This window comes from Chiloscyllium punctatum, chromosome 15, assembly GCF_047496795.1.
Source record: "Chiloscyllium punctatum isolate Juve2018m chromosome 15, sChiPun1.3, whole genome shotgun sequence".
NCBI lineage: Eukaryota > Metazoa > Chordata > Chondrichthyes > Orectolobiformes > Hemiscylliidae > Chiloscyllium > Chiloscyllium punctatum.
In genome coordinates, this window is record NC_092753.1 from 33651335 (window position 1) to 33677361 (window position 26027).

At 40.7% G+C, this 26027-nt stretch overlaps 1 protein-coding gene across 1 annotated transcript; it reads right to left on the bottom strand.

Moving 5' to 3' along the window:
• Positions 1-3169: 3169 nt before the first annotated feature.
• upk1a (uroplakin 1a) lies at positions 3170-24147 on the bottom strand. Its single transcript, XM_072584926.1, has 8 exons — positions 24040-24147; positions 17710-17789; positions 13957-14157; positions 12932-13006; positions 11106-11228; positions 8749-8928; positions 5666-5749; positions 3170-4126 (listed from the first exon to the last, which is right to left on the bottom strand). The coding sequence occupies exons 2-8, from the start codon at positions 17776-17778 to the stop codon at positions 4076-4078; spliced, it is 783 nt and encodes a 260-aa protein (XP_072441027.1). The 5' UTR covers positions 17779-17789; positions 24040-24147; the 3' UTR covers positions 3170-4075.
• Positions 24148-26027: the final 1880 nt, after the last annotated feature.

Consider the following 26027-nt stretch of genomic DNA (forward strand, 5'->3'; position numbering starts at 1 on the left):
CTGTACAGGACATTGGTTAGGCCACTTTTGGAATATTGTAAGCAATTGTGGCTTCCCTCCTATCAGAAGGATGTTGTGAAACTTGAAAGGGTTCAGAAAAGATTTAAGGAGGATATTGCCAGGGTTGGAGGATTTGAGCTATGGGAGAGGCCAAATAGGCTGGGGCTTTTTTCCTGTTGCGTCAGAGACTGAGGGTGTCCTTATAGAGGTTTATAAAAGCATGAAGGGCATAGAATAGGGTAAATAGGGGTCAGGGAGTCCAGAACTAGAGGGCACAGGTTTAGGGTGAGAGGGGAAAGAATTCAAACAGACCTAAGGGGCAATTTTTTTACACAAAGGGTGGTTTGTGTATAGAATGAGCTACCAGAGGAAGTGGTGGAAGCTGGTACAATTACAATATTTAAAAGGCATTGGAATGAGTCCATGAATGGGAAGGGTTTAGAGGAACATGGGCCAAGTGCTGGCAAATGGGACTGAATCAGATTGGGATGCCTGGTCAGTATGGACAGGTTGGGACGAAAGGTCTGTTTCTGTGTTGTACATCTCTATGAGACGATGACTCTAAGTGAGGTAAGGATGACAGCCCTGGACATCATGGCTGCATTTGATCAAATGTGGCATCAAAGAATCCAAGCAAAACTGGAATGCCAGGCAATGACTATCTCCAACAAGTGAATGTAAACATTCAGTATCATCAACATCATTGAATGAGCATGATCTCACTAATATCATCCTAGAGGTTACCATTGATCTGAAAATGACCACCGTATTAGTCTTGTGGCTACAAGAGTAGGTCAAGAGGCTAGGAATCCTGTAGCAAGTAACTCACCTTCAGACATCCCAATTAGACAATTAGAATATTAGACAAAAAGACTGCATTGCTGTCTTTGGGAACTTCCTGTGTGCAAATGGTTACTGTGTTTCCCATATTACATTAAAGACTACTGCATTGGCTGTCAAAAGCTTTGAGATGCCCAATGGCCAGGAAAAAATTATATAAATGCAAGTCTTGAATTTTACCCCTTCACTTGTCTTATCACAGTGACTATAATCTGCTCTTGTCACACATTAAATCACAATTGAGTGCATTAGAGTCCTATACACTACGTTTTCTTCCAGTTTGATTGACAAATGGCTATCTGTCTCCTCGGTTCCCTTTTGATGAGGCTCGTGCACTTGCACAAAGTTATAATCTTCTGCCACTATGAAGTACTCTACTCCCTCCCTAGAGCACCTTTCAATGGAAGAGTTTTACATGTAAAATGTAGAAATGTAGAAAAATGTTAATAATTGTTAAGGCAAATCATGGCAGGACTTACATACTTAGTGGTAAAGTGCTGGGGACTGTTGCGGAACAAAGGGACCTTGGGTTACTGGCTCAAAGTTCCTTGAAAGTGAAGTCACGGGTAGATAGGATAGTGAAGAAGGCATTTGGTATGCTTGCCTTTATTGGTCAGAGCATTGAGTATAGGAGTTGGGAGGTCATGTTATGGCCACTGTTGGAATACTGCACTCAATTCTGGTCTCCCAGCTATTTGAAAGATGTTGTGAAACATGGAAGGGTTCAGAAAAGATTTACAAGGATGTTGCCAGGCTTGGTGGGTTTGAGCTGGAGGGAGAGACAGAATAGGCTGGGACTGTTTTCCCTGGGTTGCTGGAGGCCAAGGGGTGACCTTATAGAGGTTTATAATATCATGAGGGGCATGGATAGGGTAAATAATCAAGGTCTGTTCCCCAGGGAGGAGAGTCCAGAACTGGAGAAGACAGATTTAGGGTGAGAGGAGAAATATTTAAAAAAGGGACTCAAGTGACAACTTTGTTTTGTACACAGAAGGCGGTGCCTGATTGGAATAAGCTGCCAGAGGAAGTAGTGCAGGCTGGTACAATTACAACATTTAAAAGGCAATGGGATGGGTACGTGAATAGGAAAGGTATGAGGGATATGAGCCAAATTTTGGCAAATGGCACTAGATCAGTTTAGGATATCTAATTGGCATGCACAAGTTGGACCAAAGAGTCTGTTTCTGTGCTGTACTATGTGCTATGATTCTAATTACATAGACCAGACAAAGACTTATCTTTAAGAAAGAGATTCAAGCTACCTCTAGCATTCTCTACCAGCACTGGGAGATACAATCAGCAGTCGTTGCACAAACTTTTACACTTTGTACAAAGTCATTTCTCAAAGTAATTGATTTTGCTTCAATTCCCATTTTACGAGCCCTAAAAACCTACTATTCCAAGAGTTCTAGGACCTTCATTTGCACCTTTCCAAAATGCTACTTAGAACACTTTGGATCTTGAGGCACTGAGACAAGTGAAACCTTTGCAGTCCAAATTCCTGGTCAATGGAGACAGCAGAGCAAGATCTATGTTTGCTCCTATCTTCAGGATGAACACTTTAATTTGCAGAAACCTGACAGTCAAATACTAACAATCCAGCACATCTAGCAATCAAACTGCAAAGTGATTCTTTGAATTTCAGGTCTGTGTATCTCCACCAGGTGATATTTTTCCAGATAAATGAATTTGGATAAAGAAACAAATGTATAACATGTGGAAAAAGGTGATGAGAGTCTGGAAAACATTGCCCAAAAGTGTGGTGAAGGCAGGTTCAATCATAACATCTAAAGAGGGTGTTAGATGATTATTGAATATAAACAATGTGCAAGGGACTGGACAAAGGTAGGAGATTGTTACCAAGTCTTAACACTCATCTGGAGAGCCAGTGTTAACGTGATGGGCTGAATGGCTTCCTTCTGCATAGTATCAATTGTTATTAGAGAATAGAACATGTACAGTATGGAAGCAGGCCATTCAGCCCATCGAGGGCTACACACCAATCCTCCGAAGAGCATTCCACCTGCTCCTCTCCCCCACCTATCCCTGTAATCCTGCATTTCCCCACAGCCAATCCACCTAATCTGCATATCTTTAGACTTCAGTGAAGATGTCATCATTCGTTCATGTTAGAGTGAGTATTCAAGAGACCAGAGACATTATCCTGCTGGATGATCATGATCTGTTCAAGAATTCTGGAGCTCAACTTGATTCACCTTTCTTGTAAGGTTTAATTTAAGCAACTGCACATTAACCTTCAGGGCAATAATTTATTTTTAAAAATTAAATGATTTGTACACTGGATAATATAAAAAGAAAACCCATAATGTACATTATATATTACATGTTTAATATTCAGTTTACAGAAGAGGTGGAAAATATACCAAATTCATCACCTTCACTTATAGTTACTTTCCTACAAAATGTGTTTTCAGGTGTTTTTACATCGATAACCCCAATGTCACAAAAAGTAACAGTCAACAGTACAATTATACTTGTTTACGTTACACTAGAAACTGACCGCTGCATGCAGATAATTTCATTATTCAAGAAGACATTGATGATAATTTGATTACTTTAAACACGTAGGTTTAAATTTTAAGGTTGGAAAAGTGAAAGGCTTAGACACTTAAGGTTTTTCTTTTGCTGTGCTATGACTAAAGGGATTTTGTTTCTTTCTAATCTATCTCCTTATAGGAAGCCAGTTTAACGGACTAATCTGCCCTCAAGTTACAAACTGTGGAACAGAATCCTAACCATCTGTATAGCTAGGAGTAGCTGAACTATCGTTTAAAGTTGAACATAGGTTCATCTATTCTCAACAATTCAGAGTATTTAATCCTCGCCAAGAGCTAAGAACTTTGTGAGGCAAATAGAATCCAATTCCCACTAGCAGTTATAGTTTATGGTGAAGCTAATATCACAACATTGTTACTGGGTTGAAGTTCAGGCAAATGTACAGAAGTTTTCTGAACCTTGGCCTATTTTCATCATCCGATAAAATTAAGAGTACTTTAAAAATGCAGAAACAACAACTATGTCGATTATATAAGATCTTCCCCAGGTCAGCAAGTGGAAGGTGCAAGAGGAAATCTAAGGGGACTGAATATAAACAGAACAGATTACAACTCCCAATACTTCACAGGTTCAGACTAAGAGTCCTCAGTATTGCCATACAAGGTGGGAATGTTGCAAACAGATTTGATTTCAAGTCCATGTTTGAAGTCCAATGCCATTAATTGTTCAGTATTGCATAGAAGTACATTGATCCAGCAAGGACAAAGAACTGAAACAAGAAGAAAACAAAATATTAACTTATGCTATAAACTCCATCCTATGTTATCCATATAGAAATAGTCAAAACACATTTTTCACTATCATTGCAATTTCTGCTCTTAGGATGAAAATAATAATGCAATAATGACCATGCTGGTTGAGCAATAAATATTGGCTAATACAAGAGGGAAACAAGGGATTCTCTCTTGTGTAAGAGCCATTTTATCTCATACAGTGTAGGTGGAACCTGTTTCACATCTAATCCAAAAGACAACTATTCCAATTACTGCACTGAAATGTCAGGCAGACAACTATTCCAATTACTGCACTGAAATGTCAGGCTGGAGTGTTTGTCCTCTGGACTGAGCCAAACATGTATCTATAAGTTATGTTTTATCTTCTCTACCCAATCCATGACTCAGTTCAAAAAGCAGTCATTATTTCTCCAAAGAATTTGTGTATGATTAAAGTATCAATTTCAAATTAAATTTAGTGCATCATAGACTCTGTACTACAATAATGGATGAATATAAAGGGAGTCTGTTTTCTGCAGCTGATACATTGACTGCAGCTTCTTCAGTTAATAGCACAAAGACAGAGAAACATCAATGAACACAAAAAAATCTCACCTTTTAATTACATGTGCCATTTCAACTCGATATGTGCTGAAACAACTACAACTGTAGTACAGGCTTTAGTCTATGGAATGCTTATGCTCTATCCCAGACAGCAGTGGATATAATTGATTCAAGACGGAGTAGATAGGGTTTGTCTTAAAGTCAACAAATCAAAAGAATTATGGGACTGACAAAGAGTGATGTTGAGGCCACAAGCAACTCAGTCATGATCTTATTGAATGGCAGGGCAGGGTGAGGAAGAGCTAAATGGTTAAATCCTCCTTGCAATTCTTGTGTTCACCTAAGCACACTCAGGTGATGAGGGGAAATGCAATCTATCGGTCTTAACAGGAATTCAGTAACTCATACTGCAAAACATATTCACTGAAGTTAAAGTAGGGGTGAGTGCTGACAGCCTCCATGCCACAGTTCAATGTTGACATGAACTTACTAGGTATCATGTGAATGTTCATTTAGGAAACATTAGCAATTGATTGCACCAAATGGAGCAACAATCTAGTCTAGTGGAAAGGAGGAGAGAAGCAAACAAAACAATTCTGCTATATTTTAAAAAGTTCATATCAAGGCCAAATGAAGCCATTGGCTGCTTTTATTTAAAAATCCAGCATCAAGTTACAAAATCAAATAACATGACACTCAATGCTCAGATCTGCTTGATGAGACCAAGGGGTATTCACTCAAGTTATTCAGATGATTAATCAGCAACTTTGATTTACATGACAGCCTGCAAGGCCTACCACACCATGACAATTAACCTAAATGCATGGTAACAATGTTTTGTTCAAAAAAAACATTGTGCACAAAGTTTGAAGGAAACGTAGCACAGGGCATTACTGTATGATCAATGTATTGTAGGATAATGCATTGACAAGCAAAATAATGCTCATGGAAAAAAAAGGAAAGAGACTTACAGTCCAACAAAGGATAGCAAATCCAAACCATGCTACACCCCAAGCATGTCTGTTCAGAGGGCCAGAAATAAATTCAAAGCATCCCTGCAAAAATATAAGAGAGCAATCAGAAATTATAGTTACACCAATTTTAAAAATATACTAATAAATTCTTCAAGTTTCCTTGGGATAAGGAACTGCATGAAATTAGACTGAATGCAATGAGCACAACGTGGTGGATTATGTACAGCGTGGAACAACATGATTCAGGGAACTTATTGTTTATCTGATGGGGGCAACACAGTGGCTCAGTGGTTAACACTGCTGCCACAGTGCCAGAGACCAGGGTTCAATTCCAGCTTTGGGTACCTGTCTGTGTGGAGTTTGCACATTCTCCCAGTGTCTGCATGGGTCCACTCTGTAGGGATTCTATGATTCTACAGGACTGACATATTACGAACAGAGAAGACACCATTATAGAATGAGTGTGTGAAGAAAGAGACCCTAAAGACTACACTAGAGAACAGTGTTTGAGAGTTTGTGTAGAAAAAGGAGTGCTCCAGTAAACAAGGAGATGAACTCCCTTACTTAGCAATAAAAAAAAAGGTCCACATAATCTCAAGCACCCACAGCCAGACTAGTATATTTCAGACTGGTATCTCAGCGTACAGATTAAGTATTGACTTGGAAAGCAGAAGATAATGCAGTTGGTACTGCAATAGGACTTGTTTGTCAAATACAGAGAAGATTTGTAGCTCAGGTTGACGTTTTCAATGTAGGTTTGCTCGCTGAGCTGGAAGGTTCATTTCCAAAAGTTTCATTACCCTACTAGGCAACATCTTCAGTGGGCCTCAGGTGAAGCACTGCTAAAATTCCTGCTTCTATTTAGATGTTTGGGTTTCTTTGGGTCGGTGATGTCATTTCCTGTGGTGATGTCACTTCCTGTTCCTTTTCTCAGGGGGTGGTAGATGGGGTCTAACTTGATGTGTTTGTTGATAGAGTTCTGGTTGGAATGCCATGCTTCTAGGAATTCTCATAAGACAAGCCAAACAATGACATGCACAAGAATTTTGGATTTGCCAATGTTTCTTCTGTTTACAAAGCAGCCAGACCCTTGAAAGCATGATCACAGGTTCTCATTGTTAATGGAAGTCAACTTGTAAGGTATTGTCACCCAGCATACTATAGTGGGCATGCAACCACCCACTAGCAAAGTCAAAAACTGATTATGATTTATGTATAGAACAGCTACAACTTATGTCCATCAATACAACTTGTTCATTTTTACATTTCAGAAAGAGGACCCTTCAATCAAGTTCAAGCTAATTTTCAATTTTTTTATATCTGTGTGGTACACTTTTCTCCTCACCATCTGTGGGTCTTGGTTTGCCTTTTGCTATCTTTTCAAGATGTGGTTTGGTTGCTAACCTTTTTAGTGTAGAGGTTAGCCAGAGGAGCCAGTAATCAAAATGGCTGTCACACAAATCCCTCTTGCACGTGGTTTCATGTCTCCTGTTGTTAATCGTTAAATATTCCCTCCCCAACCCCTGTGTGAATGATTACTATAAATTTCTCACAACTCCCTTAACATGTTCCTAATCAGTTCAGGCAGAGCCAATGAAGGTGTTTGAGCATTTCCAGCTAAAAGAAAATACGCAATAGGGCACCACTAATGGAATTGGACAGAATATATTGCAACCAATTAGGATTTGATTCTTTCAATTGCACAACTTGTATCCAACACTGTAAAGGCACCAAACTGTACAGATCTTGTGATCCTGCTTCATACATAGGCTGGATTGGTGAGTAAGGAAGTTTTAGCCAGACCAAGAGTATGACTCAACAAGAGTTCACATGATGTGCTTGCCCTCCTCGGAGGTGAGTAAATGTAGACTAGTGGGGCTTGCATCATCTTGGGCAAGTATCAAAGTTCGGCTTTCATATAGCCTTCCTAATTATCTGAAGCAGTAAAGTCTGTGTAAATCCATCATTTAAGTAGTTACTTACTCATCTTTTATGGAGAAAGAAATTATGGTCCAAAATTTTAAAAAATTCTATTAAAAAGTACATGATTTGGAGGAGCCAATGTTGGACTGGGGTGGACAAAGTTAAAAATAAACAACACCACGTTATAGTCCAACAGGTTTATTTTGAAGCATTAGCTTTTGGAGCCCTGCTCCTTCATCAAGCGGTTAAGATGCAGTGCTTCGAAAGCTAGTGCATCCAAATAAACCTGTTGGATTATAACCTGGTGTTGTGTGATTACTAACTGAAAAAGTATGTTTGCTTTCCTCTAAAGAGAAGAGTCATTGTGAACCCAAACTTCTTTTCTTGTTGGTAACCCCATAACCTCAGACTCCCATGATCAAACAGCTGTCTAACTCAGCCTGGAATATATTGTTCAGCAGGTGGATGTCAGTACATCAGCACACCAAATCAGCATAAATAGGACCTCAGTAACTATACAGATAATATTGACTCAGCCTCCACTATTCGCAGGGGAAAAGGTGACCAAATCCTAATGATCCTCAAGAAATTTCACCTTATCCCCATGTTGAATGGAGATCTCTTCTAAAACTGGCTGTTCATTTTCAGCATCTCTCTGGTCAAGTTCCTCAGAATTTTTTGTTTCAAGTGAAATAACATCCCTGGATGTATTCCCAGTAATATACTCCCTAACTGCCTCTGTAATGTTATCCTTAATCAAAAACTTCACTCTCATCCTCTCCTGTTCCCCCCTTTCTATCCTTCCTATACCATCTGTACCCTGGAACATTTCACTGACAGTCCAGTCCATCCCTGAGCCACATCTCTAATTGCTATGATATCCCAGTCCTGTGTTCCTAAACATGGCCTGACTTCATCTGCCTTTCCTGTTAGTCCTCTCATTCTTCCAAGTGAAATGGGCACAAGCCCAACCTGCTCAATCTTTCCTCAAAACAATTGCTTTGTCCCAGAAAGCAGCCTGGTGAAGCCTCCCTCAACAGTTTCCATTCTATATACCCGTTAAAGGTTCAAAATGTAATTCATTACTCCAGGTGCAGTGCCACCAATACCTAGTACAGTTGTAACAAGGAACGTGAATAATCCAAGCTTCACATTACCTGATTATGAACAAAGCCACGAACACCAAGTTTGCAACCAACCACATTTCGAAATTGGTCAACAAAGTCAGTTGTACAGCATTCTCGTGGCCAGGGGAAATCGGAATCCAAATGGGTTGATCTGAATACAGAGTTGAACTCAATCCAGTCCTGGGGTCCTCTTACACCACAGCAGTTATTCTGCAAGAAAAAAGAACAACTTCATCTACAAAGATGCGACATACCGTCTCTTCACAAGGTCTGCATACTGTAAAACCAATGCAACTTTCAGCTGTGGAACAGACTAAGTGAATGCCTTTTTGGCCAGCCATCTTCAAACAATTGGGTAGAGATGCCTTTTTTTCCCCTCATTCAAATGAGCAACTCTATTAACTGTTTAGATGTTATAAGGAAGAGATTTCATGGTACTGTGCGGTGATGGTTTTTCTTTTATCATGATTTCTTCCAAACTAGGCAAAAAAGTCTCAATGAATATTAGAAATACAGCAACACTGAAAGTATACATCTCAAAACAACAAATCACAATTGTTAAGATACATAGATCAGAAAAAAACAAAATGGTGGAAGAGCGAGGGCGAGGACAGGATCACATATAGACAGAACAGAGTTGACCCACAAAAGAGAATCTTTCATCCCACCTAACACAAAAGAAATGCAACTGCTGAAGATCTGAAACAAAAGCAGAAATTGTTGGAGAAACTCAGCAGGTCTGGAAGCATCTATGGGGAGAAAGCAAAGTTAACACTTCCAGTCCAGTGACTCCTTATCAGAATGGTTATCGGAATTGAAACATTGATTCTGCTTTCTCCCCATAGATGCTGTTGAGTTTAATCAGCAATAAGTTTTCCCCATCTCCTCGGTCATTTCCAATGAAGGTACCTAGAAAGCAGGTGTACACTAATATATGGTACAGCTTCCATGATAATTTTTTTAAAAATTGTCATTTTTCTTAATCTCAGTAGTTAAGCTTCTTAACAGCCCAAAAATAAAAAATAGACTGTGTATTGGGTGAAGCATTATTCCTCATGTCCTTCACTCAAAATTCCACTTCTGAAGGAATCTGAAATGCTAATAATTCTTTAGGTTTCTCACCCCCACAGGATGAAAATGATCCCAAATGCACCACTTATTACATCTAAATATCACTCACTAGCCTAACGCGTCAGTGTACCTGGAGAGATAGGATTTAAAAAGATCACTTCTCATTATAAATGAAATGAACACAAACCTGACCTACTCAATCTTTCCTCATAGGAAATCCTTGACTCAGAAATCAGCCTAGTTACCCCTCTCAATAACATTTACGATACATAGTTGATACTCTGGGATACACGGAGATGCAACTGGTCTCAGTACTTTACTAGGAGATTGGAATCTTTATGCTGCTCTATAATCTGATTGTGTATCCAGCTTATTAATAAACTGTTGCTGAACAGGAACCTAGAAGGCTGGGCTGAGCTAGTAAGAATGCAAATTAGAACAACACACAAGCTCCCTCTCTTCTTAGAATCATAGAATTTTACAGCCATTTGGCCCATTGTGTATGCACTGCATCCCAAAAAAATAAATGCGACCAATTAGTCCCATTCTCCAGCCCTATCTCTGTTTGCCCTCTAAAGTTATCACTTTCAAGTATATATCCAGCTCTCTTTGAAGTGGAATCCACTTCCTTCATTCTCCCAGGCAGCATATTCCAAATCCTAACAACAACCTCAGCAAAGAAGTTTCTCCTCATCTCACTCTTGGTTCTCTTGCTGACAATTGTGACCCCTAGTTACTGAAATGAGTCAAAAAGTGTGGCACTGGAAAAGCACAACAGGTCAGGCAGCATCAGAGGAGCAGGAGAGTCGACATTTCGGGCATGAAGGCTTCATCAGGACTCCTCGGATGCTGCCTGATCTGTTATGCTTTTGCAGCGCCACACATTTCAACTCTGATCTCCAGCATCTGCATTCCTCACTTTCTCCTAGTTACTGACATACCATCTAATGGAAACAGAATATCCTTCATTACCATCTCTGAATTGTTTATAAAATTTGAAGACCTCAATAAGGTCATCTCAGCTACAAGGAGAATGACCGAACTTTTCTAACTTTTCCTTGTATCTAAAATTCCTCGTTCCTGGTATAATTTTAGCCAATCTCCTTGGCAGTCATCAGGGGTTTGACATCCCTCCTTAAATAATGTGTCCAGAACTTGAACTCAATACTCCAAAAGTAGTCTGACTAATGATTTGTGGAGGTGTAGCATCACTTCCTTGCTTTTATTCTCTACACCTCTATTTATAAAACTCTGAGCCTTATTAACAACTATTTCAACTCGTCTGGCTACCTCCAAAGAATTCTTGCCTTACTTACTTCAGTCATGACGCGATTCCAAGAACGGGTGAGCTCCGTGTACTTTGAGAACTGATCATCATTCTGCCAATTTCGGTTATCATATAACTGGAGCATTTGCTTGAGGAAAAAGCTTGGAGCCAGCTGAAAAATAATATTTGGAAAGATGCTAAGAAAAGTGTAGAAGCTATTTGAAATCTAGAAAGAAAAATCACAACCGAGAGAGATTTCCAAAAAATGACCATATTTTTAGCGAAGAAGACTAAAGAATAATAGGATCTCATACCTCAACAAACAGGTTTACAATTAAGAAGAAGTTATTGTACCCAAATTCAGAGTTGGAGGAAAATGTTCCAAAGCTGATGGATCTCATGTATTTTAAACAATCCGTAAGTTCTTTAAACTGTTTCCTTTAGGCCAGAATGCAAGTTGAATTTCAAGACTTAGTCAAAAAATCAACCCGGCAAAAAAAATGAAGCCTTTTAAAAAACAGTGTCTTTTAAAAGGAATGTGACAAACTTGGAGACTTTGGACTGACACTCATTGCACACTTTTCCTATAAAGGAAGATGACTCAGGATTACAAGCCATGTTAGAGGAAATATTAGACAGACCAGACTTAAATTTGTTGACATTTAGTAAAATGAGAGATATCTGACTGAAATCAGAAATATCTTAAGGTGCCCTGACAGGGTCGATGCTGAAAGAATGCTCCCTTTACAAAACCCATTTAGGCAGTTTATTCTCCTGAGAAACATGAGTAACTGGAACACTCCTCTAATGAGAAGTGGAAGCAGATTCATTGAATACTTTTAAAAGGCAGCGGTAGATAGATCCTTGACTAACAACATAAAAAAAATGGTGAGGAAAATGGCACTGGGGTAGGCACCTCCCCGTGGGCAGGTTTGCATCTGTAAAAACTTGGGCAGCATTCTTGATACCTACCCACCACACACTGTCAGGGCAGGGGTGGCCTCAAAAGGCCTGCACACCCATGCGCCAACTGAGGCTTTGAAGAGCTGAAAAAGATCTCTCAAAAGGCCTTTACGACCAGTCTTATTCCCAGCAGAGGGAGATCAGAGCCACTTGTACAGCCTACCAGATTTCACTGAACACTCTGGTAATTGGTAGACTGTTTCCTGTGGGGAGGCTGGGACTGACAGCAGCCAGCTATGAAAGGAATCTCACCCCCAACACAAAATCTGACCCTTTGCAAACCCTTGGAATGAGCAAAAAGCGGGTTTCAATTAAATGATTGACAACAACCTCATTTTGCAAACGAAAAAAATATATAATGTTAGAATTTGAGTTGGATTGCAAGGTCACAGTCATGGGCTTGTATTGTGTGTTTGTGTCAAACAATCCAGTTCAGTCACATTTCCCTGTCAGATGCCATCAGCTGAAGTTTCATATCATTTACATTTTGATCTGAACTTAATGAATATTCAAAGCTTCTGGGCACCAGAAAATCCAGGAGAAATACTTCAATTTTATAGGTTACAACACTTCTACAAACTCAATTCACCAGGTACTCAGATCTGCAATTGTATTCAAAATAAGGAAGCAGTACTGCCAGACTGTTATCAAATGGCAAAATGCAGAATGAAACCTCCTTAAACCATTAATTTACAGCACCAGTGTTTATTTATGCACCTTATCATTGTTTTACCTTTCCAACTTCCAAGATGGTAAATGTGATTAAAACTTATGTTAAATAAAAATTATGTACGGAGATTGATCAATCACCATTCTAGGCAGGACTTCCATTCATTATAGGAAAATTGATTTGACCAAATTATAGTGAGATTTTAATTTTTATGTTTGATGATGAGGAAAGAAGTTACTTACAAAGTCCCTGTGCGTTGCAGCTGTGATGCATGAAGCAACTTCAAAGATGTAAACAATTAACATCAAAATAATGTACTGAAAGAGAACACCAAAAAAAAGTTACTAACTGATATAGACCTTAAACTAGAAATAAAATAATCCCTGCAGATTTCTTAATCAAGAGGAACACTATTCAGATTAGCAAATGGTAAATTTCCAGGGGCAAGATTAATTGCAGCTTTTAATTCCTTCATGGACAGTGGTGCACTACTACATTCAAAGTAGGCAGTCTGGGACTTCAATTCCATAACTAGATGGATGTGCATCCTTCTTTACTGTTTCATGGGATTGCCTGCAAATGGAGCAATTTGCACAGGCCTTTTCAGAGGGCAGTTAAGAGCCAATCACATTACTGTGGTCTGGGGTCAAATGTAGGTAGGTCAAGGCAAGGAGGGCAGATTTCCTTCCCTAAAAGGAAAGGACACTACTGAACCAGGCTGTAAGAACAATCTGATCCTAATGGTCATCATTACTAAGACTCTTATAAATCCTGATTTTATTCATTAATTTAGATTTCATTGGCTTTTGTGGTCGAATGTGAACACGTAGGATGAGCCCAGGCATCTGGATTAGTAATCCCCTAACCTTACATTTCAGTTAAAATGTGCTTTCGAGTATCAAAACAGTCATATTTCAAATGCAATTGTTCTTTATTTTGAAAGATTTATCCCACACTTAAACTGATATACTTAGTCAGTACATACTGGCAATTTATTATGCCTAACAGTACTGTTCACTAAACACTATTGGTAAGCGAAATATTTTACAAATTCCAAAATGATTGTTGTTTCAGCAGCAGTCCATGTAAAACCATTCAACTGGGATGTAAAAAGGTTCCATGCCAGATCCAAGTTCAGATCAATACAATGTTTATGGCATTATGTCAGGTTATTGCTAATCATGTATTGGACCAGGCAAATGCACTAATCGAAAGCAAATGACAAGTTGAGATAAAATAACATCTATCAGGCAGAATTCAAACTTACTGTTAGGATAACATTCTTGGCTGATTTCATGATTCCAAATATACCAACTATGCTCAGTAAAAACAGGCAGAAGCCAACAAAAAGTCCAATCCAAGCTGCAGCAAAAATGTCAGTGTTGTTAGCTGCTGCAAGTAGAGGCCAGAGGTCATTTTGATCCGAAACATGGAAAATACATTCAGCCGTCAATGCAATGCCGCACAGCTGCAAAGAGAAACCGAGAGTTAACAGACAATCTTTAAACACTTGGGCCTGGATATGTATTTCACCATACTCCTGTACTCAATACTCTGACCAATAAAGGAAAGCATACCAAACACCTTCTTCACTATCCTTTCTACCTGCAACTCCACTTTCAAAGAGCTATGAACCAGCACTCCAAGGTCTCTTTGTTCAGCAACACTCCCTAGGACCTTACCATTAAGTGTATAAGTCCTGCTAAGATTTCGCACCTCGCACCTCGCATTTATCTGAATTAAACTCCATCTGCCACTTCTCAGCCCTTTGGCCCATCTGGTCCAGATCCTGTTGTAATCTGAGGTAACCCTCTTTGCTGTCCACTACACCTCCAATTTTGGTGTCCTCTGCAAACTTACTAACTGTATCTCTTATGCTCGCATCCAAATCATTTATGTAAATGACGAAAAGTAGAGGGCCCAGCACCAATCCTTATGACACTCCACTAGTCACAGGCCTCCAGTCTGAAAAACAACCCTCCACCACCACCCTCTGTCTTCTACCTTTGAACCAGTTCTGTATCCAAATAGCTAGTTCTGCCCGTATTCCATGAGATCTAACCTTGCTAATCAGTCTCCCATGGGGAACCTTGTCGAACGCCTTACTAAAGTCGATATAGATCACATCTACTGTTCTGTCCTCAATCTTCTTTGTTACTTCTTCAAAATACTCAATAAAGTTTGTGAGACATGATTTCCCACGCACAAAGCCATGTTGACTATCCCGAATCAGTCCTTGCCTTTCCAAATACATGTACATCCTGGCCCTCAGGATTCCCTCCAACAACTTGCCAATCACCGAGTTCAGGCTCACCGGTCTATAGTTCCCTGGCTTGTTTTTACCGCACTTCTTAAACGTTTGCCAACCTCCAGTCTGCCGGCACCTCACCTGTGACTATCGATGATACAAATATCTCAGCAAGAGGCCCAGCAATCACTTCTCTAGCTTCCCACAGAGATCTGGTTTCCAGCATCTGCAGTCATTGTTTTTACCTCCTTGGGTACACCTAATCAGGTCCTGGGAATTTATCCACCTTTAACCGTTTCAAGACATCCAGCACTTCCTCCTCTGTAATCTGGACATTTTGCAAGATGTCACCATCTATTTCCCTACAGTCTATATCTTCCATATCCTTTTCCACAGTAAATACTGATGCAAAATATTCACTTAGTAGTCAGAGTCTCAAAAGGAAAAGAGCACTCATAAATTAATGATCTGTATAAGTTGCTAAACATCATAGACACAAATAAAGCTTTTAATATTTCAAACACTAAAACAAACTATTCTGCAGATATAGATAATGGTTATCATTTTGTCCTTCCACACATTATATAGAGTGTAAAATGAATCCAGCCACACCCAATCATTAATTTGGCAATGTTGGAACCACCCTAATGAGAATGCACCCATAGCTTCAGCTTCGATATCAATCATGCAAGTCCTATTTGGAACAGACTGCCAGATAAAGGAAACAAAAATCATTAAATTTTACATAATAGGAATTAGGCATTAGTGAAGTCTTAGTTCAAATGGTCAGGTCAGCTAATTGTTTGTCTCAATAGGCATTTCCTTTAATATCTGTTTTTGTTCAAGATTTATTATGCCCTCTGGTCCTATTTTCCCTCATGAGGTTTACTTTCTCAAACCCCCTTAGGAATCAAATGTGTTTGAATGAGAACATCTCTCATTCTTCTAAATTCCAATAAGTAATTTCCCAACCTGTTCAATCTTTACTCAGAAGACAATCCCTCCACTAGGGCATCCTAGTGAACCTTCTCTGAACTGGTTCCAATGAATGATATCTTTCCTTAAATAAGGAGACCAAAATTGCTCACAGTACTCCAGATGTAGTCTCACCAGCACCTTGTACAGTTTCAGAAGATTTCCCTACTCTTATACTCCAACCCTCTTGAAATAAGGGCCAACATTCCCTTAGATTCCCTGCAGCACCTGTGTGCTAGCTTTCTGTCTTTCATACACAGGTTTGTTTGTTGCTTTCTGCAGTTTTTCTCTAATTAAATAAATAGTCTTCTGTTTCTTCTTTTGTTCTCACTTCCAAAGTGAACAACTTCAGATTTTCCCACATTATGTTCTACTTGCCAAGCTTTTGCCCACTTCCTTAACATATCAATAATCGTTCTATAAACTGTCTGTATCACTTTCAGAAGCTACCTTTACATCTATTTTTGTGTCATTTGCAAATTTGGCCACATACATTCACTTCTTGCCTCCAAATCATGAATATATATTGTATACCGTTGTGGTCCCAGCACTGATGCCTCACTAATCATAGGGTACACCAACCTGAAAAAACAACCCATAGCTCCACTCGCTGTTTCCTGCCCATTAGCTAAATTGCTATCCATGCCTATTCTTACATTGACAGCCGCTATAGAAAAGATGTTGCTAACCAGAAAGGGCCCAGAAAAGATTTACAAGAATATTGCCAGGATTGGAGGGTTTGAGCTATAGGGAGAGGCCAAATCAGGAGGGGTTTCTTTTCCTCTCTGGAGTGTTGGAGGCTGAGGGGTGACCTTAAAATCTTGAGGAGCATGGATAGAATGACTAACCAAACTTTTTTCCTGGGTAGGGGAGTCCAAAACTAGAGGGCATAGGTTTAAGGGGAGAGGGGAAAGATTTGAACAGGATCGGAGGGGTAACTTTTTTCACAGGAGCATGGCGCATGTATGGAATGAGCTGCCAGAGAAGTGGTGAAGGCTCGTACAATTACAACATTTAAAAGGCATCTGGATAGGTACATGAATAGGAAGAGTTTTGAGGGATATGGGCCAAATGCTGGCAAATGGGACGAGATCAGTTTAGGGTATCTGGTCAGCTTGGATGAGTTGGACCAAAGGGTCGTTTTCCGTGCTGGATGATTATTTACTAGTGTTAGTTCTCATGTACAGAGAGGTTCAAACAAAAAAAAACACTTCTTGTAAATATAAATGGAAGGAAGGAAGTTAAGGATCCAGTATAAACTACCTGGCCAAGATGAGAGTCTTTTATTTAAAAGGAAATGATTAGAACAGTTTGTATGCACTGAAGAAGGAAGTGCAGACATATTGCACACTCAAAATTGCTTTGAAGCAAAATTGGGTTTACTTCTAATGCCAGTTCATGGAGAAAACAATGTTGACTAGATTGTAGTATAATGCAAAGGGAGGTAATAAACTGGGTCACTTAAAAAGTGCAGTGCAACTCACTAGACACAACGCCTGCACACTTTATTTTAAAATTCTGGTACTACGGGAACCTTTGCTATTTGCAAACATAGAATTGACTATCTTCAGGAAATTGTATGTTGACAGTTGAAAAGACACAAATATTCCAACAATTCCATTCACTACTAAATAACTAGAAATGAGAAATCACACTGAAAGGTCTAAAATGTAAAAAAAAATTGTAAACTCTACTAAGAATTATTTTCCTACAAAATGGTAATAAACCTCACTTCTAGCAATTCTCATCATAACAGCAACATGAACACAATTCATTCACAGTTTGGCAAATACATACCATGATAACAACATTTCCAAAAATAAGCAATCCCTGGAAAACCCTCACTCCAGAGCTAGTGTTAGCCATTTTCTGATCACCTAAAATAATAAGCAGAAAAAACATTTGATCTTAAAATTCCTTTGAATCTGGCAAATGCAAACTACCAGACTACTGTTGAAATTGAATCTTGGAAAGAAAGAATATTGTACTGCTTTATAGTTTCAGAATGCACCTTATAAGCAGAAATGGTTCAAAGATGGCACAATTCAGGTTTGAGCTTCAAACGTAGTAGAGAAAGGGTGTTTTTTTAAAAATCCATTTATTTATAGCTGCCATTAGTAACTGATATTATATATTCCAATGAGATGAAAAAATTCCTCAAAATACAAAAGTCTGGTTATCCAGACTAAGTACTTCCATTCACATACCACAAAGCTTCACCTCACAGAGGAGTTCATACAATGTTCATCGAACTGATCTTGCACACAGATAAAGATCATAGAATGCAGCAAGTGCGTCATCACCCAGAATGCAGTTGATGACTGAAAATAAAAACTTCAGACTAAATCCTCTAGCATAGTGCCAGCAGAATGCATCATCTGCAAGATGCATTGCAGCATCTTTCAAAGGCACCATTGACAACATGTTTCCAAACCCACCTGGAAGGAGAAAGGCAGTAGATATATGAGGCCACCTAAAAATTGCCATGGAAGTTACACACCATCCTGAAACAAACAAACAAACTAATTCTTTCACTGTTTCTGGGTCCAAAGTCTTGCAACTCCCTCCCTAACAGCAGGGATGTAGCTACCCCATATACGCTGCTGTACGGTTCAATGCATCTTACCACTTGCACCTTCAAGGAGAACAAGCAAGAAGGTCAGTCTGGCTAATAACATGCTCTTCACACGATTTTTTAATAAAAATTCTGAATTAGTTGACCATAGCCATAGGAGTAATTGCTGCATTACAAGAGAAATATTGTGGAGGTGCCGGTGTTAGAATGGGTGGACAAAGTTTAAAAAATCACAACGCCAGGTTATAATCCAACAGGTTTATATGAAAGTACTGTCTTTCAGAGCACTGGTCCGTCATCAGGTAGCCAGTGGAGCAGGATCATAAGACACAGAATTTATTGCAAAAGATCATAGTATCATGCAACTGACATGATATATTGAACAAACCGAGATTACAGTTAGGTTTTTCACCTTTTAGAATGGGTTGCCGGTTTCAGTTCATTAATGAAAGACTTAGATGAAAAACTTTACTGCAATCTCGGTTTGTTCAATATATCATGTCAGTTGCATGACACTATGATCTTTGCAATAAATTCTGTGTCTTATGATCCTGCTCCACTGGCTACCTGATGACGGAGCAGCGCTCTGAAAGATAGTACTTTCAAATGAACCTGTTGGACCATAACCTGGTGTTTTGCAATTATTTTAAAAAAGAAAGTAGCAATAGGAAAAGGCCATTCTGCCCATCAAGGTTACACCCGAAACATTGATTTCTCCACCTCCTGATGCTGCCTGGCTTACTGTGTTCTTCCAGCTTCCTGCCTGTCTACATTGAGCTTGCTCCACCATTCAATGAGATCATGGCTGATCAAAGAATCCTCATCTCCACTTCTGCATTTGTCCCATAAATCTTAATTCCCTAGCTGATTAAAATCTAATCATTTCAGCCTTGAATATACTTAATGACCAAGACTCAACAGTCCTCTGACATAAATAATTCCAGATTCCCCTTGTTCCGAGGAGAAATTCCTCTTCGTTTGCCTTACATGAGTTACCCTTGACTACGATTTTGTGCCTTCTCCCGCAAGAGATACAATCTTTCCACATCTACACTGTCGAGCCACCAAGAATCTTATGTTTAACCACATTATTCTCTCATTCTACTATTACACTCTAGCCAATATTTCATAAGAAAATCTCTCCACACCCAAGATCAGCCTTGAGAACCTTCTCTGTACTGCCTCCAATTCCTCAGATGAAGGTGATAAAAACTATTCACAAAATTCCAGCTCTGGTCTAACTCATGCCTTATATAGTTTTAGAACAGTTTCCCTCTGTGCTCTATTCTCTTTAAAATAAATAAGGTCAATAATTCATTTGCCTTCCCTATTACCCACTGAACTTAAATGTCAATTAATTGATTTATCCACAAGGACCCACAAATCCCTGCACTGCAGCTTTCTGAAATCTTTCCTCCATTTAAATACTCAGCTGTCCTACTCTTCCTGCCAAAGTGCACAGCCTCACACTTTCCCCACATTATATTTCACCTGCCAAATTTCTGTTCACTCACTTAACCTGCCTCTATCCCTCTGTAATCTTGTAACTTTTTTGTACTTGCCTCAACTATTTTTGTATCATTGAAATACTTGGCAATAGTACATTCACTTTTCTCATCAAGTCATTAATATATGGTATTTAATTGTGGCCCCAGCACTGACCCTTGTAATACTCCATTAATTACAATTCACGACCTTAAAGATGCTCCCTTTCTCCCAACTCCTCTGAGTTAGCCAATCCTCTATTCATACTAGTGTACTAACCCTAATGCTGTGGGCTCTCATCTTAAAAGGACCTTATATGAATACCTTTTGGACAGGGAGATAGTATTTAAATGGACAGTTTTACTGTTCATAGAATTCCTACAGTGAGGAAGGAGGCCATTCAGCCCACTGAATGTACACCAACTCTCTGAAGAGCATCCCATGCACACCTGTATCCTGTAGCCCTGCATTTCCCATAGTTAATCCTCCAAACATACACATCATCACAGCATCTGAAGGAAACCTATGTAGACATGGAGAGAAATATTGGATTAGTGGTGCTGGAAGAGCACAGCAGTTCAGGCAGCATCCAACGAGCAGCGAAATCGACGTTTCGGGCAAAAGCCCTTCATCAGGAATAAAGGCAGTGAGCCTGAAGCGTGGAGATCTCTCCACGCTTCAGGCTCACTGCCTTTATTCCTGATGAAGGGCTTTTGCCCGAAACGTCGATTTCGCTGCTCGCTGGATGCTGTCTGAACTGCTGTGCTCTTCCAGCACCACTAATCCAGTATTTGGTTTTCAGCATCTGCAGTCATTGTTTTTACCATGGAGAGAAATATGCAAACTCCACACTGTCACCCAAGGCTGGAATTGAACCTGTGTCCCTGGTGCTGTGAGGCAGCACTCTAATCACTGAGCCACCATGCAGCCCCCAAAGGGTCCCTACTACAAGGCCTTTAAAGTAATAAGATAGTCCCAGATGCTAAACAGTTATGTTCATATTAACAAGTGACTAAATGCTCGATCAGAGAAAGAGGCACTGAGCAGCATTCTTTTTAAAGGAAAGAGAAATGCAAAGAGACTATGGAGGGGGTTTCAAGCATAAGCAATTAAAGCAGCAGGGTTCTGGAAAATCTCTTTGGAATTATGGAAAAATGAGCACAAATGTAGCTCTCAGTTACCACCTCCCCAGGATAGTTAGGGAGGCAAGATTATCAAAATGTTGTCACTGTGCTCAAATTATCAGTTCGCCTCGTAATCCCAGTATGAGAGGTGGACATAAGGATTGGAGGGGATGGAGGTATTTGTTTAGCTCAATTGTCTAGACAGCTGGCACGCAGCACCAAGTGATGTCAACAGGGTGGTTTCCCTGGACTCTCGCTCTCAACATCTTCCCTCATCTAGGTTACCCTGAAGGTGAAACTCCCATCAGCCATCTCCCCACTCATGAGAGAACAGCCAGATGGTCCAGTAAGACGATGACAGCATTACAGTTACCTTACCAAACAGTCAGGTATCAGAGGTCAATAATCAACCTAGCCTGCAAGATGGGGTGGAGCACTAAAGCTCCAGACTGAAAAACCTCCAGTCAGTCAATCACTAGACAATAGCCATGGGCACACGTGTGGGCCCTAGCTTTTCCTGTCTCTTTGTTGGCTACGTAGAATAGTCGATCTTCCGTAATTACATCGGCACCACTCCCCACCTCTTCCTCCGCTACATTGATGACTGCATTAGTGCCACCTCGCGCTCCCGCGAGGAGGGTGAGCAATTCATCAACTTCACCAACACATTCCACCCAGACCTTAAATTTACCTGGACCATCTCTGACACCTCCCTCCCCTTCCTGGACCTCTCCATCTCCATTAATGACAACCGAATTGACACTGACACTTTTTACAAACCCACCGACTCCCACAGCTACCTGGATTACACCTCTTCCCACCCTACCTCTTGCAAAAATGCCATCCCATATTCCCAATTCCTCCGCCTCCGCCATATCTGCTCCCAGGAGGACCAGTTCCACCACAGAACACACCAGATGGTCTCCTTCTTTAGAGACCACAATTTCCCTTCCCATGTGGTTAAAGATGCCCTCCAAAGCATCTAGTCCACATCCCGCACCTCCGCCCTCAGACCCCACCCCTCCAACCGTAACAAGGACAGAACGCCCCTGGTGCTCACTTTCCACCCTACCAACGTTCACATAAACCAAATCATCTGCCAACATTTCCACCACCTCCAAAAAGACCCCACCCCTTTATATTTTTCCCTCCCCACCCCTTTCCACCTTCCACAAAGACTGTTCCCTCCATGACTACCTGGTCAGGTCCATGCCCACCAACAACCCACCCTCCCATCCTGGCACCTTCCCTTGCCACCACAGGAATTGCAAAACCTGCACCCACACCTCCATCCAAGGCCCCAAAGGAGCCTTCCACATTCATCAAAGTTTTACTTGCACATCCACTAATATCATTTATTGTATCCGTTGCTCCCGATGCGGTCTCCTCTACATTGGGGAGACTGGGCGCCTCCTAGCAGAGCGCTTTAGGGAACATCTCTGGGACACCCGCATCAATCAACCACACCGCCCTGTGGCCCAACATTTCAACTCCCCCTCCCACTCTGCTGAGGACATGGAGGTCCTGGGCCTCCTTCACCGCTGCTCCCTCACCACCAGACACCTGGAGGAAGAATGCCTCATCTTCTGCCTCAGAACACTTCAACCCCAGAGCATCAATGTGGACTTCAACAGTTTCCTCATTTCCCCTTCCCCCATCTCACCCTAGTTCCAAACTTCCAGCTCAGCACTGTCTCCATGATTTGTCCTACCTGCCTATCTTCTTTTCCACCTATCCACTCCACCCTCCTCCCTGACCTACCACCTTCATCCCCTCCCCCACTCGCCTATTGTACTCTGTGCTACGTTCTCCCCACCCCCACCCTCCTCTAGCTTATCTCTTCACCCTTCATGCTCTCTGCCTTTATTCCTGATGAAGGGCTTTTGCCTGAAACGTCGATTTTCCTGCTCCTTGGATGCTGCCTGAACTGCTGTGCTCTTCCAGCACCACTAATCCAGAATCTAGTTTTCAGCATCTGCAGTCATTGTTCTTGCCTAATTCTCAAATTAAGCTACAATTTATTTAAATTAGGCAATATGGAAAATGTATCCTTGTTGGCACATTTTACTCCAGTTAACAACTTAAAGAGACAACCAGATACCATAGGAATTCATGACATTCCTTTCCCATTTCAGAAGCGAATGTAGTCCAGATCATTAATTGAAATGTGAAGGGGGGTGGGGGTGGGGGGAGTGGGCAGGGAAGAAGAGAAACAGGTTTGTCCACATTCTTAAGAGAGACAAATACCAACACAGAAAGTCATCAACATGGAAAAAAGCAGAATCATTAAGAACAATTTAAAAACGCGCACACATCAGGAAGAAGAACAAGTTTAAAACTTAAACCAAATCTTTGCCTAAGTTACACATTTCTAAACTGGCCTAGTTAGATTACAAGTAAAAGGTCAGTGACAACCACCAGGGAGGATCATAGCACACCGCGCCCTAACAGGTTTATTTCAGCGATCCCACACTGGAGTGAAACAGGGCAGGCTGACAATTCAAAGCGTTTGCAGAAAAAGGACAGAAGACCAAAGTTCCGCCTCGAAATACCACAGGGATCGCAAAAGGAGCAGGACGAAAGCAAAGATCAGATTTAAGTCAACCTTCCCAACAGGGTTGAAGAGATAATGTTGCCGAAATTTCAGCCACCTGCCCTTTCAGTTACAGCAGACAACCAGCAACTAAATTTTTAAAAAAATGAGCACCTCATTCCTTAAAGCAAAAAGTGCTGGCAAAATTACCTGAAACCGACTAAATACTGAGCAGCTTTAAAGGAAAGAGAAATGTAACAGGAGAGAGCTTGTAATGGGCACAGCAAGTTCTCAAAAGTAGCCTCAGCAGGAATGCAGATGGTAACACACATGGTCTGAGGACCTGACATGGTCTGAGGACCTGACTCAGGGATAGCTTCACCCCTCTGGGCTGCTGCTGTGTCCCTCACCTGGTTTCGCCTTGTCCAACTGCACGTTTCCAACCTCTTCACTCTCCCTCGGTTTCTGCCCCGGCCAGGAGCCGCCCAGACAAGTTTTAAAGCCCCGAGCAGCTCTCGCGCTTGCGCACCATGCCAATCCCACCTGTGCCACACCTCTGCACCTATGTACTGCCACAGCATTGCGAGTTTCACGAGAGTTATTCCCAGAAAGCAAACGTTCCTTCGAATTTTTTTTTTAAAAAACACATAGAATCTACTGAAAGCAGCCAAAAAGAAAGATCTCTCCTTCCAAAATAGAGAATAGGGAATTAATAGGGGTCGAGAGAGTGATGCTGGAAAAGCACAGCAAGAGAGGCAGCATCCCAGGAGCAGGAGAGTCAGGCATAAGCCCTTCATCAGGAATATAATGCATACATACACACACACACACACATATATATATAATATCAACAATGTGGCTGAGAGAATGAAATGTAACGTTTCCAAACATGATGACACAAACTAGGTGGGATTGTGAATGGTGAGCTAGCTATAACTAGGCTTCAGGGCAACTAAATCAAGTTGTGTGTGGGTAAATATATGGCAGATGCAGTATGACCTGGGTATGTGTGAAATTATCCACTCTGGCAGGGAAAACAGATGAGCAGAGTGTTATTTAAATGGTGATAGTTCAGGAAATGTTCCAGTATGGGTGGAACTTGAACCCAAGCTGCCTGGCTTAGAGGCAGGGTCACTACCACAAGAACCTTTGTGTGTCCTTCTACACTAGTCATCAAAAGCAAGCTTGCAGGTACAGCCAGCAGTTAGGAAGGCAGCTGATGTGTTGGCTTCATTGCAAGGGGAATTGAGTACAAGAGCAAGGATGTCCTAGAGGGACTTGATGGGACAACACTTGGATGTATTGTGTACAGTTTTGGCCTCCTTACCTTAGAAACACTTACCAGGGCAAGGTAGTGCAATGAAGGTTCACCAGACTAAATTTCTTCACTCAGAGACTGATGAGTTTTGGGAATTATCTGTCATAGGTGGCTGTGGAGGCCAAGTCAATGAATAGGTTTAAGAAAGAAAGATCGAGTGCCAGAGGTGAAAGGTACAAAGGGGTATGCCAAAAGAATGAGATGTTATGTGCTTGGCCTTCCCAGTTTCGGAACAAATGCATCATGATCAGCTAGGCTAGGAAGTCAATCAAGTAGATGAAGCATATAGGAGAAGGTTATCCATACAATGTATATAGCTGTAAGGACAAAGAGATGCAGAGGCAGAGAGTGGAGGGAAGCAGTTTATTTGGAAAAAGGGCAGGTAATTAAGCAGAGATTCAAAAGGATACCTTGCAAGTGCAGAGGTCAATAGAAAATGGGCTTGTCTAAATGTAGCTGAAGGTCCTAGCAAATGGTGGGAGAAGACATCATGATACTTATTGAAGATGAGGTGGAAGGGGCATGGCACAGTGTAGGTCACAGGTATCAAAACACCAGTGGTGTGCCACAAGGATCGGTGTTGGGTGCACGGCTTTTTGTTATTTATATAAATAATTTGGATATGAACATAGAAGGTACAGTTTGTAAGTGTAGTGTTGAATGGGAATGCATTGACAGGTAGGCTGGAGTCAAGGTCAAACCAGGGAAAAGATGAGCAAGTGTGTATGTGGGGATGGAGTAATATATCTGGGCCAGAAATTGAGAAGAATCCACTAGGAGTGGCTCATTGGTCTGCTTTCCTAATGGCTTAGAGAGGATAATAATGAAATAAAATTAAAACTTCTGGAAGACAAACAGTCAGCTGAGCTGGAAAGAATTCTAGAAAGGTCAAAAAACATTATGAGAACGTTCACATTTCCATATAAATATTAGCATTTACTGTACTTCCATGACTTGCATTCCTCCATGGCTGCTGGCTAGGATTATGAAGACTCAAAAACTTGACCTGTTCTACAGTGACACTTCTAGGCCAAAGAATGCAACTGCATACAGGCACAAACAGGTTTTTTTTGGTATTAG